The sequence below is a fragment of the Salvelinus fontinalis genome, chromosome 12, assembly GCF_029448725.1.
Source record: "Salvelinus fontinalis isolate EN_2023a chromosome 12, ASM2944872v1, whole genome shotgun sequence".
NCBI classification, from domain to species: domain Eukaryota; kingdom Metazoa; phylum Chordata; class Actinopteri; order Salmoniformes; family Salmonidae; genus Salvelinus; species Salvelinus fontinalis.
In genome coordinates this window covers 5109591-5125380 of record NC_074676.1, presented here as the reverse complement: position 1 = coordinate 5125380, position 15790 = coordinate 5109591, and the positions used below count along the sequence as shown (strand labels likewise).

The 15790-nt window shown below is 44.4% G+C and overlaps 1 protein-coding gene across 2 annotated transcripts in view; it reads right to left on the bottom strand.

Moving 5' to 3' along the window:
- Positions 1-15790, bottom strand: part of LOC129866684 (periphilin-1-like) — a 38177-nt gene that overhangs the window by 1762 nt on the left and 20625 nt on the right. For both annotated transcript variants that reach the window (XM_055939491.1, XM_055939492.1), the window contains one exon: positions 15165-15308. In XM_055939491.1, coding sequence (XP_055795466.1) covers positions 15165-15308 — 144 coding nt within the window. The remainder of the gene's footprint in view (positions 1-15164; positions 15309-15790) is intronic.

The following is a 15790-nucleotide window of genomic DNA, read 5'->3' as shown; positions in this document are numbered from 1 at the left end:
AGTCTGTTAGCGTTAGCTGCTCGGTTCTTTCACACCACATGGTAACAAAAACAGGCCCTCGGGTCCAGGAGGCAGCTCTGGTTTTACTACCACACTAGAAAAGGGCTGTTAACCTCTATTAAAAGCAGGGCTGGGGTCCCAGCCAGGTGCTCGCCCATTGGGCACTAGGTCTTAAACACCTGGGGGTTGACGTGAACAGACCCACTATGTGTGTATACTATGTATTACCCTTATTTGATCCTTCCTGGAGGTCAGCACTCAGTAGGTCTGGCCCTGGCTTTCACACCAAAGTGCCTTGTGAAGTGCCCTTAGAAAAGGAGCCGCCTGGGACAAGGGTTCAGCTCCAGGGTTGAACGAACGCTGCCAATCTTTCTCTGAAGTGCCCTATAAAGTGCCCTTACAAAAGGGAGGGCACGGGGAGCAGTCTGGGACAAGGGTTCAGTGGATTCTAACAAATCTCCTCTGAAGTGTACTATGAAAGTGCCCTATGGAGTGCTCTTCCAAAGAGGGCACAGGGCACTCAAGGGTTCAGCTAATCTAATCCTGCCAGGTTTCCACCGTCCTCACCATTCTTCACAGCACAGCGAAAACGCTTGATGAAAGTTCACTGGAGCTGGCTGGTGCTAAGTTGAACTTTACTGTTCCTTTTACCACCAATAAACGCGTTGTACCGTGTGTGTAATGTGCTTTGAATTCAAGCCGTGGCGATTTAGTCTCCCTAAAATAATCACAATAACTGTATGCTAGCTTCATTAAACATTATGGAGATAGTGACTACAAAATTCTTTGAGTCTGAAACTATTTTTAGTCAGTGGCAAGCTTTTTCTCCAGTGGTAAAAGCTTTTTCATTACAGGAATAACAGACTTCAATTACTTTGTCGTCAGACAGTGCCATTCTCCGCATCAATTTTCACAAAACAGCAAGAGATTCCTGTGACCTATTTCTTTACAGTAGTGATCTAATCAAGAAGTCCCAGGAAGCTTCCTTAAGAGGTAAAAGTGTGTCATGTTAAGACCCTGTAGCCATTTTGGGAATCTGGGCTTTATTAGTCTTTTTTTCTACTTTAGAACAGCTTAAGCAGATTTGTTATCTTCTGCCTGCGCAGACTAAATATATTAGTGCGTTTGCGGCATAAATGAGGAGTTGCTGAGTGGTCTAAGGACAGATGGACTTGACCATATAAAAAAATAAAAACAGCCTTGTTTGTTGCAGGACCCTTTCAGCTAGGAGCAAAAAAGTGTGAGTGTGTGTGTGTGTGTGTGTGTGTGTGTGTGTGTGTGTGTGTGTGTGTGTGTATGTGGGGGGGGGGGGGGGGGGGGGGGGGGGGCGAGACTGACAATGCGGTCCAGATAAAGAGGAGGATGTGATGTTTAAGATGCTCTGTCATACTACATCCTGGATGAAACGAACTGCGCCATGGTCACTAGCAAACAACCACATGCTTCTCAGAAGGCCAAACTCTGACACAGAGGCCTTCAGCTGGGTGGGCCAAGCAGCGCCATACAGTACTTTCAAAGGTCAGGGGAATAATAGAACCCTGAAACAATAAGTATGTCCCAATAAACCAAGCTAGATGCATGGGGGGAAAAAAAACCCTCTGTTGTATAACATTGTTCTACACAATAGAACGCATAACAACAAGCACATTCCAGGTAGAGTAACTACAAAAGCACAGAAGTAAATCATGCTGCTCGTTAACTGACCATTTGGCCTACATTGTGGTTTAAGCGCATCTTGAGCCGTATGCTACTGAAGATTCCTGTTCATGAACCGTCATCAAGCACAACTACCACCTGAGGGAGTCTTTAGGGTAGGCTGGGGGAGCGCAAAGTGGGGCAAACTAGATGAAGACGGTTAGCTGAAATGATATACTCTCCACCATACTCTCCAGAGAGACTAAATGAGGGTGTCTCTCTTCTCTGCTCTACCTGCCAATTAACTAAATGAAAAGAGAATCAATGACTCCAAAGGTCTCCAGTAGACTTCTCTCTCCCGCTCTCATCATTCCCCCTCTCTTGTCTGAGTCTCTCCTCCACCCTGAAAATACCCCCAGCTCAGCTCAACTAGCTGCAGCATGTTGAGGTAGTTAACACAGACGCTGCTATCTGCTCATTCCCCAATCTCTAACCCACATTCTCCTCCCTGTAGACTGCTCTTCAAACTGGAGTAGAACTGCTATGACCCTGCAGAGGTGTCTGCTGATCTAGACAAGATTCTAGAACAAATAACCCGGGTTCAATTCTCGAGAGAAAATTCGACACGATTGTCGAGTAAAACCTGCACACAAAGTACCAACAACAAAACACTGACAAAATGTGGCATATGTTGGCCTGAGAGACTGATGCTTTAATGTCTGTAGCCCATCATGTCAACCGTAGCCACTGGGCCACATAATGACAGTGTTGGACAGGCACCAACCACAGAGAAGTGAGAGACCAGGAACACACTGTGTGACCAAATAAGCCCAGGGTCAAGTTCCTCTTTAAACAACTTTCTCCTACAAGTCAGAGGGATAAATCGTTTCTACTTCATTTGGAACAGTTTTAGCAAAACATGGAATATGCACAGTGTGCAAAACATTAGGAACACCTTCCTAATATTGAAAGCTTTCTTTGTTTAACTCAGAGGGAATAAGCATAACTGTGAAGAGAGAGAATTGGTTCCGTGTTTAAAGATGCATAAAGAAACCAGTGACATTAACAAGACAAACGCATGCAGCGCCGTGTCACATCTCATAGTACTCACTACTCACCATTAGGGCGGTGATTGTCAAGCAAATAACTGCCGACAGACATGACAGCTCTGCTTCTAGCTCCTAAGCAACTTTTTAGTATTTTGTATGTTATTTCTTACATTATTAGCTCAGAAAGTTTTTGTGTTATTACATACAGCCGCAAAGAACTTTTGGATATCAGAGCAGCGGTAACTCAGCAGCATTATGACCAGGAATACGACTTTCTTGAAATGTATCCTTTGTTCGTACAATTGAACTTATCCCAGACTCTGCTCCAAGACGCCGCCGGGAGAGATGAGCTATTCGGAGGCAACTAGTAGTCTGACTGAGGAGGCGTGCACACCATCCACCGCGTCAGAGTATATTACTCGCTAATGTTCAGTCTAAGGACAATAAAGTAGACAAGCTCAGGGCGAGGATCTCCTTCCAGAGACATCAGGGACTAACATACTCTGTTTCACGGAATCATGGCTCTCTCTGGATATACTGTCACAGTCCATACAGCCAGCTGGGTTCTCAGTACATTGCGCGGATAGGAATAAAGAACTATACGAGAACAAGAAAGGCGGAGATGTATGTTTCATGATTAACTACTCATGATGTTAAAATTGTTAACCTCCTCCATAAGTTTGTTTTATTCACTGCTTTAGCACACTCCGCCAACCCTGATGTCATAGACGTGTCTAAATCCTGGCTTAGGAAGGACATTTCCATCCCTAACTACAATATTTTCAGACAAGACAGAACTGCCAAAGGGGGCGGAGTTGCAATCTACTGCAGAGATAGCCTGCAGAATTCTGTCATACTGTACAGGTCTGTGCCCAAACAAATAGAGCTTCTACTTTTAAAAATCCACCGTTCCAGAAACAAGTCTCTGACCGTTGCCGCTTGTTATAAACCCCCTTCAGCCCACAACTGTGCTCTGGATACCATATGTGAATTGATTGCCCCTCATCTATCTTCAGAGATCGTACTGTTAGGTGACCTAAACTGGGACATAATTAACACCCCAGCCGTCCTACAACCTAAGCTAGATGCCCTCAATCTCACACAGATGATCAAGGAACCTACCAGGTATAACCCTAAATCGGTAACCATTGGAACCCTCATAGATATCATCTTGACCAACTGGCCCTCAAAATACACCTCTGCTGCCTTCAACCAGGATCTCAGCGATCACTGCCTCATTGCCTGCGTGCGTAATGGGTCCGTGGTCAAACGACCACCCCTCATCACTGGCAAACGCTCCCTAAAACACTTCAGCGAGCAGGCCTTTCTAATCGACCTGGCCCGTGTATCCTGGAAGGATATGGACCTCATCCCGTCAGTAAAGGATGCCTGGTTGCTTTTTAAAAGTGCTTTCCTCACCATCTTAAATAAGCATGCCCCATTAAAAAAATGTAGAACTAAGAACAGAGTATATTGGTCAGCTTCCCTGAAAAGTCTATATTGAGAGTATATTGGTCAGCTTGCCCTTGACCAGCACAAAAACATCCTGTGGCGTTCTGCATTAGCATCAAATAGCCCCCGCGATATGCAACTTTTCAGGGAAGCTGACCAATATACTCAGTTCAGTTAGGAAAGCTACGGCTAGTTTTTTCAAACAGATATTTGCATCCTGAAGCACTAATTCCAAAAAGTTTTGGGACACTAAGGTCCATGGAGAATAGAAGCACCTCAGCATTTTTCTACGGCTGGCCATGCTTTCCACCTGGCTACCCCAACCAACAGCTCAGCACCCCCTGCAGCAACATGCACAAGCCCCCCCCCCGCTTCTCCTTCACCCAAATCCAGACAGCTGATGTTCTGAAAGAGCTGCAAAATCTGGATCCCTACAAATCAGCTGGGCTAAACAATCTGGACCTTTTCTTTAAAAAATTATCCGCCGAAATTGTTGCAACCCCTATCACTAGCCTGTTCAACCTCTCGTATCGTCTGAGATCGCCAAAGATTGGAAAGCTGCCGCGGTCATCCCCCTCTTCTAAGGGGGAGACACTCTAGACCCAAACTGTTATAGACCTAAATCCATCCTGCCCTGCCATTCTAAAATCTTCGAAAGCCAAGTTAAACAGATCACAGACCATTTTTAATCCCACAGTACCTTCTCCACTATGCAATCTGGTTTCCGAGCTGGTCATGGTGCACCTCAGCCACGCTCAAGGTCCTAAACGATATCATAACCACCATCAATAAAAGACAGTACTGTGCAGCCGTCTTCATCAACCTGGCCAAGGCTTTCGACTCTGCCGATAAGAACGAGGCGATTGACAGACTCAATGGCCTTGGCTTCTAAAATGACTGCCTCGCCTGGTTCACCAACTACTTCTCAGACAGAGTTCAGTGTGCCAAATTGGAGGGCCTGTTGTCCAGACCTCTGGCAGTCTCTATGGGGGTGCCACAGGGTTCAATTCTCAGGCCGACTCTTTTCTCTGTATATATCAGTGATGTCGCTCTTGCTGCTAGTGACTCTGATCCACCTCAACGCAGACGACACCATTCTGTAAACATCTGGCCCTTCTTTGGACACTGTGTTAACAAACCTCCAAACAAGCTTCAATGCCATACAACACTCCTTCCGTGGCCTCCAACTGCTTTTAAACGCTAGTAAAACTAAATGCATGCTCTTCAACAGATTGCTGCCCACACCCGCACAACTAGCATCACTACTCTGGACGGTTCTGACTTATGTGAATATGTGGATAACAAATACCGAGGTGTCTGGTTAGACTGTAAACGCTCCTTCCAGACTCACATTAAGCATCTCCAATCCAAAATTAAATCTAGAATCGTCTTCCTATTTCGCAACAAAGCCTCCTTCACTCATGCTGCCAAACATACCCTCATAAAACTGACTATCCTACCGATCCTTGACTTCGGCGATGTCAAACTGGATGTAGTTTATCACAGTGCCATCCGTTTTATCACCAAAGCCCCATATACTCCCCACCACTTGCGACCTGTATGCTCTCATTGGCTGGCCCTCACTACATATTCGTTGCCAAACCCACTGGCTCCAGGTCATCTATAAGTCTTAGCTAGGTAAAGCTCCGCCTCAGCTCACTGGTCACCATAGCAACACCCACCTGTAGCACGCGCTCCAGCAGGTTTTCACTGGTCATCCCCAAAGCCAACACCTACTTTGGCCACCTGTCCTTCCAGTTCTCTGCTGCCAATGACTGGAACGAATTGCAAAAATCACTGAAGCTGGAATCTTTAATCTCCCTCTCTAACTTTAAGCATCAGCTGTCAGAGAAGCTTACCGATCACTGTACCTGTACACAGCCTTTCTGTAAATAGCACCCCCGACTACCTCATCCCCATATTGTTATTTATCCTCTTGTTCTTTTGCACCCCAGTATCTGTACTTGCACATCATCATCTGCAAATCTATCACTTCAGTGTTAATGCTAAATTATTTCACCTCTATGGCCTATTTATTGCATTACCTCCCTACTCTTCTACATTTGCACACACGGTATATAGATTTTTAATTTGTGTTATTGACTGTACGTTTGTTAATGTGTAACTCTGTGTTGTTTTTGTCGCACTGCTTTGCTTTATCTTGGCCAGGTCGCAGTTGTAAATGAGAACATGTTCTCAACTGGACTACCTGGTTAAATAAAAAAAAATAGTGTGATTGTGATAACGTACAGAAACTCAAGTCATTTTGTTCACCCGACCTAGAATACCTCACAATTAAATACTGACCGTATTACCTCCAAAGAGAATTCGCTTTGGTTATAGTCACAGCCATCTATATTCCCCCTCAAACCGATACCACGGCGGCCCTCAATGAACTACACTGGACTTTGTGCAAACTGGAAACCACATATCCTGAGACAGCATTTATTGTACTTGAGGATTTTAACAAAGCAAATTTGAGGAAAATGCTCGCGAAGTTCTATCAACAAATTGACTGTAGAACTTGCGCTACTAAAACACCCCTGCTACTCCAACTTCCAGGATGTCGACAAGGCCCTCCCACGCCAAATCAGATGACTCAATTTTGCTCATCCTTTCTATAGGTAGAATCTCAAACAGGAAGTACCCGTGCTAAGGTCTATTCAACACTGGTCTGACCAATCGGAATCCATGCTTCAAGATTGTTTTAAACATGGGGACTGGGATATGTTGCTATTGGACCAGGTCTCTTTTGGAAAAGAGATGTTATCTCAATGAGAAAAACCTGTATAAATAAAGGTAAAAATAAATAAATAAAAATAACATCGAGAATAACATCGACGTATACACTGATACGGTGACTGAGTTCATCAGGAAGTGTATAGCGGATGTTGTTCCCACTGTGACTATTAAAACCTACCCAAACCAGAAACCGTGGATAGATGGCAGTATTTGCGCTAAACTGAAAGTGCGAATACAAACAGTGTAGTTATTCCCTGCATGAGGCAAACAGGCAAAACGTCAGTAGAGAGACAAAGTGGAGTCGCAATTCAACAGCTCAGATACGAGACGTATGTGGCAGTGTCTACAGATAATTATGGATTACAAAGGGAAAACCAGCCACGTTGGGGACACCAACGTCTTGCTCCCGGACAAGCTAAACAGTCTCTGCCCACTTTAAGGAAAACAGTGCCACCGACACGGCCCGCTCCCAAGGACTGTGGGCTCTCGTTCTCCGTGGCCAACGTGTGTAAGACATTTAAACATGTTAACTCTCGCAAGGCTGCCGGCCCAGACGGCATCCCTAGCCGCGTCCTCAGAGCTCGCGCAGACCAGCTGGCTGGAGTGTTTACAGACATATTCAATCTCTCCCTATCCCAGTCTGCGGTCCCCACTTGCTTGAAGATGTCCACCATTGTTCCTGTCACCAAGAAAGCAAAGGTAACTGAACTAAATTACTATCGCCCCGTGGCACTCACTTCTGTCATCACAAAGTGCTTTGAGGCTAGTTAAAGATCATATCACCTCTACCTTACCTGACAACCTAGACCCAATTTAATTTGAATACCGCCTCAATAGATCCACAGACGATGCAATCGCCATCGCACTGCACACTGCCCTATCCCACCTGGACAAGAGGAATACCTATGTAAGAATGCTGTTCATTAACTATAGCTCAGCCTTCAACACCATAGTACCCTCCAAGCTCAACATTAAGCTCGGGCACTCGGTCTGAACCCCGCCCTGTGCAACTGGGCCGCCCCCCAGGTGGTGAAGGTAGGAAACACCTCCACTTCGCTGATCCTCAACACAGGGGCCCCACAAGGGAGCATTCTCAGCCCCCTCCTGTACTCATTGTTCACCCATGACTGCGTAGCCACGCATGCCTAAAACTCAAATCATCAAGTTTGCAGATGACAACAGTTGTAGGCCTGATTACCAACAATGATGAGACAGCTTACAGGGAGGTGGTGAGGGCCCTGGCAGAGTGGTGCCAGGAAAATAAACCTTAACCTCAACGTCAACAAAACGAAAGAGCTGATAGTGAACTTCAGGATACAGCAGAGAGAGCACACCCTTATCCACATCAACAGGACCACGGTGGAGAATGTGAAAAGCTTCAAGTTCCTTGGCGTACACATCACCGACGATCTGAAATGGTCCACCAATACAGACAGTGTGGTGAAGAAGGCGCAACAGCATCTATAGCATTTCACTACACCCGCAATAACATCTGCTAAATATGTGTATGTGACCAATAAAATTTGATTTGATTGACCGTTAATTAACAAACACGTTTAGCATCTCCTGGATTCCACGCATAGCCTACAAGTCACTGATGCAGACCTTTGGAACATTTACATTAACATTTTCAAAAGTCTAATAAATCCATTTAATATAGCCTACAGCATCACAATAAATCCATTATTTATTTTAGACAAATCTAAAAAAAACATGACATGAAGAAAATGTAGTCTATTTCAGAACAGAATAGCATAACTTGAGTTGTCCTTATGTTAGGCCCTGATCTGGCTATGCCATATGGCTGATGGCTACACTACTTAATTTAGCAGACAATATTTGCTTAGAATTCAATGGCACTCGTTTATAGTATTAAGAATACAATTGAACATTGCTGAATGAATTAGAAAGGATATTTTCTCCAAACGATTTCCGAGTGACTGCGCACATGCGGCTATTCTGTGTTGAGTGTTTAACAAAGAAACAGGTCCTACTATATGCTTAATTTAGAGTTACGTATTACACTTTAGTTGTTACACAAACACTAGGCTATATGTTTTGATTTTTAATACATTCTAAGGCTGCATGATGCGACTCATGAGGATTTGAAAAAAGTCACACGAAAGTCATGAACTCTGCTTTGTTTCTTGTGCAGGCTGCACACACTTCATCAGTCTCTCATTCACAATTTGACTAGCACTTGATAATAGTCTCATCAGGACTTGAAATTTTACGCCGGCATACCCCCTTTGCGGCAGTAATGTACCCTAAAACAATTAAAAATATATATCAAAATCGGCCAGTAGCCATTAGGCTGAAAATAATAATTATAATTCCCTTCTCCCGGCAGCTAATTTCCGTGCTCCGAAGCACCTCTCACTCACATGGCTCTCTCATATATCTCAATTCTTATTAGCCGCTAATGCAGTCACTTGATTGGGTCCTTCTCACAGTCATCTCAGCACCGAAGTAGGCTACACGTGAAGACTGACATGTCGGGGAGGAAACTGCACGCATCCTTCTTATTAAATTCCGAGGTGCATATTTAAGATGTTAGAAGACCTATCCACATTTACTTTGTCAGCCAACATGAGTAGGCCTAACGAACAGCAAAAGCACTAGCCTATGTCAATCTACTATCCCCCATAGTACAACAGTTGACCTGTTCTAATCTGTGCGAGAAATAAATACTCCAAACATACTCTGGGACAGTTGTGGGATGCGATAGATACCAAATTAATACAGCCACTCGCATATTTTTTTTTTTAAAGCAATGAGGCTAACGCAACAGATCAGAACACATGATAAACTATTAGGCTATTTCTTAACATTATAGGCGCAGCAATGCGCACACAGCTGTAGGCTATACGTGTGAATGTTCCAAAATGCAATCAAATCGCGGTAAAACACCATTCTCAAAGTGACCGCAAATGTGATTATGCATGTAATACTTTATAATTAAAAGGTGCATTTTTATGGTGAAAATGATCATCTCTAAACTTGGCTCACACATCACCTATGTACGCCAGTTAGGCTCTACACCGGTTGTAAAGCGTACTAATGCTCCATTTTAAGAAGTTATTTGGCCACTTTAGTGGCATAATGGGCTTGGTTACATGAGATGGGCAACTGATTTGAAAAAGTAGCACAAAAAAAAAATGCATGCACTGTTTCTTGCCTTACTGCACACGCTGGGCATCATTCACAAGTGATACGCTAATGTCACCCATCAGACGATTCTTAATTTAATCTTGAACAAAATAATTTATCAAATTTGTCTTGATTTAGAATGGACCACTATCAAGCACCTGTCTCGGAACAGGGGCAAAAAATACATGTCATCTATGCACTTAAATAGCGAATGGAGGATGCGTCCCATAGTGCATTTTCACGCCAGCCAGGTAGGCCATTGCTTTGTTTTACAACAGGGCAAAGTCCATAATATTAGGAAAGTTGAGAAATAAATATAGTAGGCCTAGCCTATAGACAGCTTATGGGATCCTCTTTTTAATAAAGGCCATCAAAACAAAGTTGCGCAACATGAATTCATGGGCTCTCATGAAGTGTTTGATTCGATTTTTCATCACATTTGCATCGATGTCAGAGTGATTGGAGTGACAATAGAGTGCTGAGTAGCAGGCAGTTACCAAGTTTGGTGGGCTACTAATGACCATCAGCAGCATCAGAGCTTGGAGAACCCTAGTTACCGCGACTAAATGGTCACGTGGAATTTGACTGCGGTCATGACTCGTGACCGCCGGTGTGACGGTAAAACAGTCACCGTAACAGCCCTACTCACCATTCACTTAGAGTTGATTATGTTTGCCATCTTTCAAAACAAAACCTTCCCTAAACTTTTCTACAGTGTGTTGACACTGATTACATTTTCACAAATTTACTTCATATATATATATATATTATATATATATATATATATATATATATATATATATATATATATATATATATATATATATATATATATATATATATATATATATATATATATATATATATATACACACTTCTTCTACATGCTTTGAAGCTTTGAGGAAGAAGTGGGAATGGGTGAAAAAAAGGGCCTCAAAATGAAATAACTTCCCTCGACATCACTGGAGCTTACAAAAATACTGTTTCTTAAGGATGCACACACACTTGGAGCGTTTCAATGCATGTGTGAGGAAGTGTCACGCTGTATTTGTAACAATAGAGAGTATTTAGGGAGTAGTGTTTCCTCAAACTGTACTGTGAACTCTCAGACAGAACCGGTCCCTGGTTACTTAACCAAACAGGAAGGGTGGCTTGACCTGAACCTGCTCTCTGTGTGTGTGTGTGTGTGTGTGGTTTTTTCCTGGGTTCCCTCCCTATCTCCCAGCGGAGGGAGCCAGGGACTGATATCCAGACCTGATACTAGAGAGAGGTAGGGCCACACAGGACGGGTTAAGAAGCCATGGCTGAGAAAAGGGAAGAAGGGATGAGGGGGCGTTTGGAGCGGACACGGAGGTCTGAATTAGAGGGGTACAGTGGGTGTGTGTGTGTGTTTGCTTGCTTGTGTGTCTGCATGCGTGTAAGCGTAACGGATACAGAGTTGGGGGTTTCGTCTTTAGGAGATTATACATACAAAGCTGTGATTCTATACTGGAGCTCGGCTCAAATGAGCCCCGATGTAGGCAGAGAGGCAGGGGTCCTGAGTTAATAAGGGAAGTGGAGTAATGAGTGGATGTAATGACTGGAGGGCCTGGTACACAGAGGATATCATTAAAACAGCCATTTAATCACTCAGCCTGGACTGGATGCAGACCGGACTGGACCGCTTAGTCTAGGTTCCAAATGGCACACTATTCCCTTTATAGTGTACTAATCTGGTCAAAAGTAGGGCACTGTAAAGGCAATAAGGTGCCATTTGGGAAGCAGACTTCATCTGATGGACTAATAGGGAAGAAATGGATAAGTTTAGCTTACAGTGATTGAAATGATGAATGGAGGGACTCCTCAGAAAATCACTGGCAGCAACGCCGATACTCCCATTACGTTAAATAGTTTCTCTGATACTTAATCTAGGTTCCTAACCAAAATGTAAATAGTCGTACATCCATGTACGACTATTTACATTTTGGTTAGAAACATGTAGGCTAATGCTTTACAGTGTAGTACCATCAACCAAATTGGAGAAGATGGGATACAGGCTAACAAGTTCAAGGGTTGCTGCTAGCTTGTTTCCTGATGAATTTGATTGGCGTTTTCAAGAGTAATTCCTATAATGTAACACAGGAGCCTTTCAAGAGGAAGTTACTGGAACATAGCATTAATAAATGTCTTGGCTTTCTCAATTGCTTTCCTAGCCCGTAATCGGCCGCATATTACATAGGTACGGTAGCTCTACAGTGAGGTATTTTTAGAACATGAACCAGACATAAACATCTCCCGACACGACTGACCCCACTGAGTATCCAAATCATATGGAGAGTTGTGTATATTTCATAGTCCTCATCCTTCAGCGTTACCGCAAACGTGCTCATTCAAACCAGCCTCCTCTGAAGATCCGTATCGGATACAGGAGTGAGTGCTCATGGCTCAAGGGTGGTAAAAGGACAGTCTCCTCCCTCCATGTGGAGTTGAATAGACAGCTATGGACAGGAGCCATCACACTGAATCAGCCTCAACGGAGGTATGAACCTCGTGCCAGCGCCCAGTCCCATCCTCAGTCAAAGCACCAGCCACCCAGCGCCAGCTCTATCCCAAACACTATCCCCATGCCCAGCTCCAGACTTTCTGCCCCAACCACATCCCTGGTGTTAGCCACATCTCTATTCCCATCCCCATCCCCAGCCGTAGCCCTGTACCCCGGCCACATCCCCATGCAAACCCGGCTCCCTCCCCATGCATCTTGGTCTCCGTTTGGTCTGGTGAGTTTGGCTTGGCCCTCCGCTGTACAGGGATGGGGATCAGACTGCATTTGGCTAAGGTCAATATAGACGTTACAAGCCAGTGCCTCTCCACACAACTGCTGCTGTGAACTGGTTAGGAAATGGCAGGGTACGCATGTGTGCTATGTGTGCGTAAGCATGTTTGTAATGCCAAAAGAAGTACCCACACCGTGGGTGGCCCTGCCCTGCAGGGCAATTCCTGCCCTGGTTTAACGGGAACAGATAAGTGGTAGTGTAGTGTAGCGCAGTGTGTGTGTGTGTGTGTGTGTGTAGGGAAGGGCCGGGAAGGGCAGGCAGACTCAAATAGCAGGCCCTGTGTAGAGCATCACAACCTGAGATGCTGAAGTCCTTCCTGCCAACTCATCCTCCCTCCCTGTGCGCTCTCTCTTTCAAATCAAAATGACATGTTTCCCAAGCCGCCATCTGCAGGCAATGGTGCTTCAGAGAGCCACTAATCCAAATGGAGGGAAGGTTCAGGCCTAGGAGTCGGACTAGAGATAGCATTCTTGCACGGGTCAGTTCTTTGGAGTCACACCCGCCCCACACCGGCCACAACAATTCCAAGCCCTACACGATATCCGACATCAGGACTAGGGCTGCAAATGTGTACATTTTGCTACCGACTAAATTTTGTTGCCGGTCAACAAACGGTTACATTTTTCCAAAACAGTAAAATGACGTGACCAACAGAAAAGTACTATTTGAGATCTGTACCTAATGACGCGATGCTTATGTTTCCGCGCTAACAATGGAAGTCGGCCCTAGGCGGGAAGGCAGGTAACAAGCTGAGGCCCAAAACAAGCCCATAGAAACCTATTGGGCTTACTCTGGTCAGATTTCGGCGAAAGAAAAACCTCTCGCTTTGCCTCTTCCTCTCTGACACCATGCATGCATACACGGACCGAACATTCTTCCTTCAGAGCTTACTGGGAACATGCAACAACGGTAAGCCTTATCGTCTAACAGTTCAAAAGGCTATAGTCCATTGTTGAACATGCAACCTCTGTGATGAAGCAGCTAATAAAACATTTTCAAACATTTGCCAAAAATGCAATTTGCGGAAAGCACCGCTCTTAACCTAATGCGAACAGTTGTGACAGAGATAAAAATCTCTGTTAGAAATGTAGAAAGAGGGAAAATCTAATGGTTGTTGCAATGATAGGTTGCTAATATGACTAGGATTGTAGCATTGGCTTCTGGACAACAAAATGAAGTTGATATGAAAATCAATAGAACAGGAGAGAAATGCTGGTTAATGGCATGAGGAAGTCTTCATAAAATAATTGCCTCCATGTTTCTTCAGATGGATTTTTCGCAAGGCTACTTTGAAGCAAAGTAAGACATGCCTCATTATTTGAAGTAAAGTAAATCGCTCAGGTTTCAAACAATTCCACTGCCTCAAGCACACGTTGCAAAGTGGTGGGTGATGCGCTGGTAGTCAACGCTAGGCAGGCTATAGCCTACACACCCGAATGGGAGGCGCGCTTTAATTACGAGTTAGAAAAATAGCAACTTTTAAAATCGTGGCCACCAAAGTTAACACGCGATTGCTATTTGTTGCGCAATGACTGGGCATGCAGAAGCAGGTTTCACTCCAGTAGCCAAAAGACTTTGAGGAGCTACTCTCACACTGTCTGACAGGTGGTAGGCTATTCCACTCCTCAAACTAGGCTCTGTATGCTGTGTGTGTGTGTGATAAATTAGATGCATGGCCAGTAACGAAAATACAAACGCGCCAATTGAATTCCACAAAATTATGCAAATGCTCCTATAGACTTGATAAGGATGACCGGTCAAATGTATTTTCAGCAGCTAACCGATTAACAGTTAGCATCCCTAAAATCAGGACATGTTTTTCTACGCAACCTGACCCACCTGCATAGAATTGTTCCCGAGAGCCGATCAGTGACCAGCCAAATAACACATTTCATTAATTGTTTTTATGATTCCAGAGTAGTAGGCTATTATTCCCCTTCCTGCATGAATTAATTTGTCTGCATGTCTACATTTGGATAAAAGGCTACTCAAACCTTTACCGGCGTACCGTTTTTGGACATATGGCCTGCATATGGTCTAAATGCACGAAAGCCTGAATTAACCTAACGATTAACTGATATTAAACTGAATTTACCTATCGTAAACAAATACCTGCTTGCACTTTTTGCTGGCTGTATATCCATCTACTGGCTTGTGGTCCTTGTCCACAATGACACAAGAATCCATCCAAAACAGGTGATTTTATGCGGGTCAACCGCTGGGAACCGCTGGTATCCAACCCGATGCAGGACTCTACCACACAGCCAGCAGAGAATGACTAGCTAGCAGTTGAGTGTTGTTGGATAGTGGGACCTCGAATTACCTTCTCAATTTCGAGGGCTTTAGCTGCGATGGCTTGAGAGCGCCGTGTCTTGAAGTTGGCCTTCTGTGTCTGCTCGGTCTCATCCTTGGCCGGCACGGTGTCCTCAGGCTCTGCTAGCAGGGCTGGGGTGGGGTCAAGTTCCTCCTGGCAGGGTAAAGGTTAAAGCTAATGGGTTAGAGCGCCAGGCAGGACACAGCAGTTCAAATGGCTTAACTGATTCAGGTTCCAAATTCAAAGTGTGTGAGGGCAACACTGATTAGAGTCAACGAGATTGTTGTTGCTGTCATTTTTTCCCAGCACATCAAACGCTTTAATATGCATGCAGCATCTCAACAGTGATCTAGAATGTTTCTCCTTCAACATCTTTGATCAAAGACCGTCGACAGCTGAAGATGAAGGCCCACGCCCACCGACGTCAGCGCATCATACTGCATCATTTAGTGTTAAAAGGGAAACGAGACACAATACATAACATCTCTGAGTGTCAATTTGAACAAGAGGAGGCCTTTTGTGACCGCGTTAGCATCGAAAACAAACGACTTTTGAAACGCCCATTACTTTTAGTTTACAGAATCCAGAAAGCTTTCATCCATGGCAAGGAAATGGGTCATGCATGGTGAACGCAG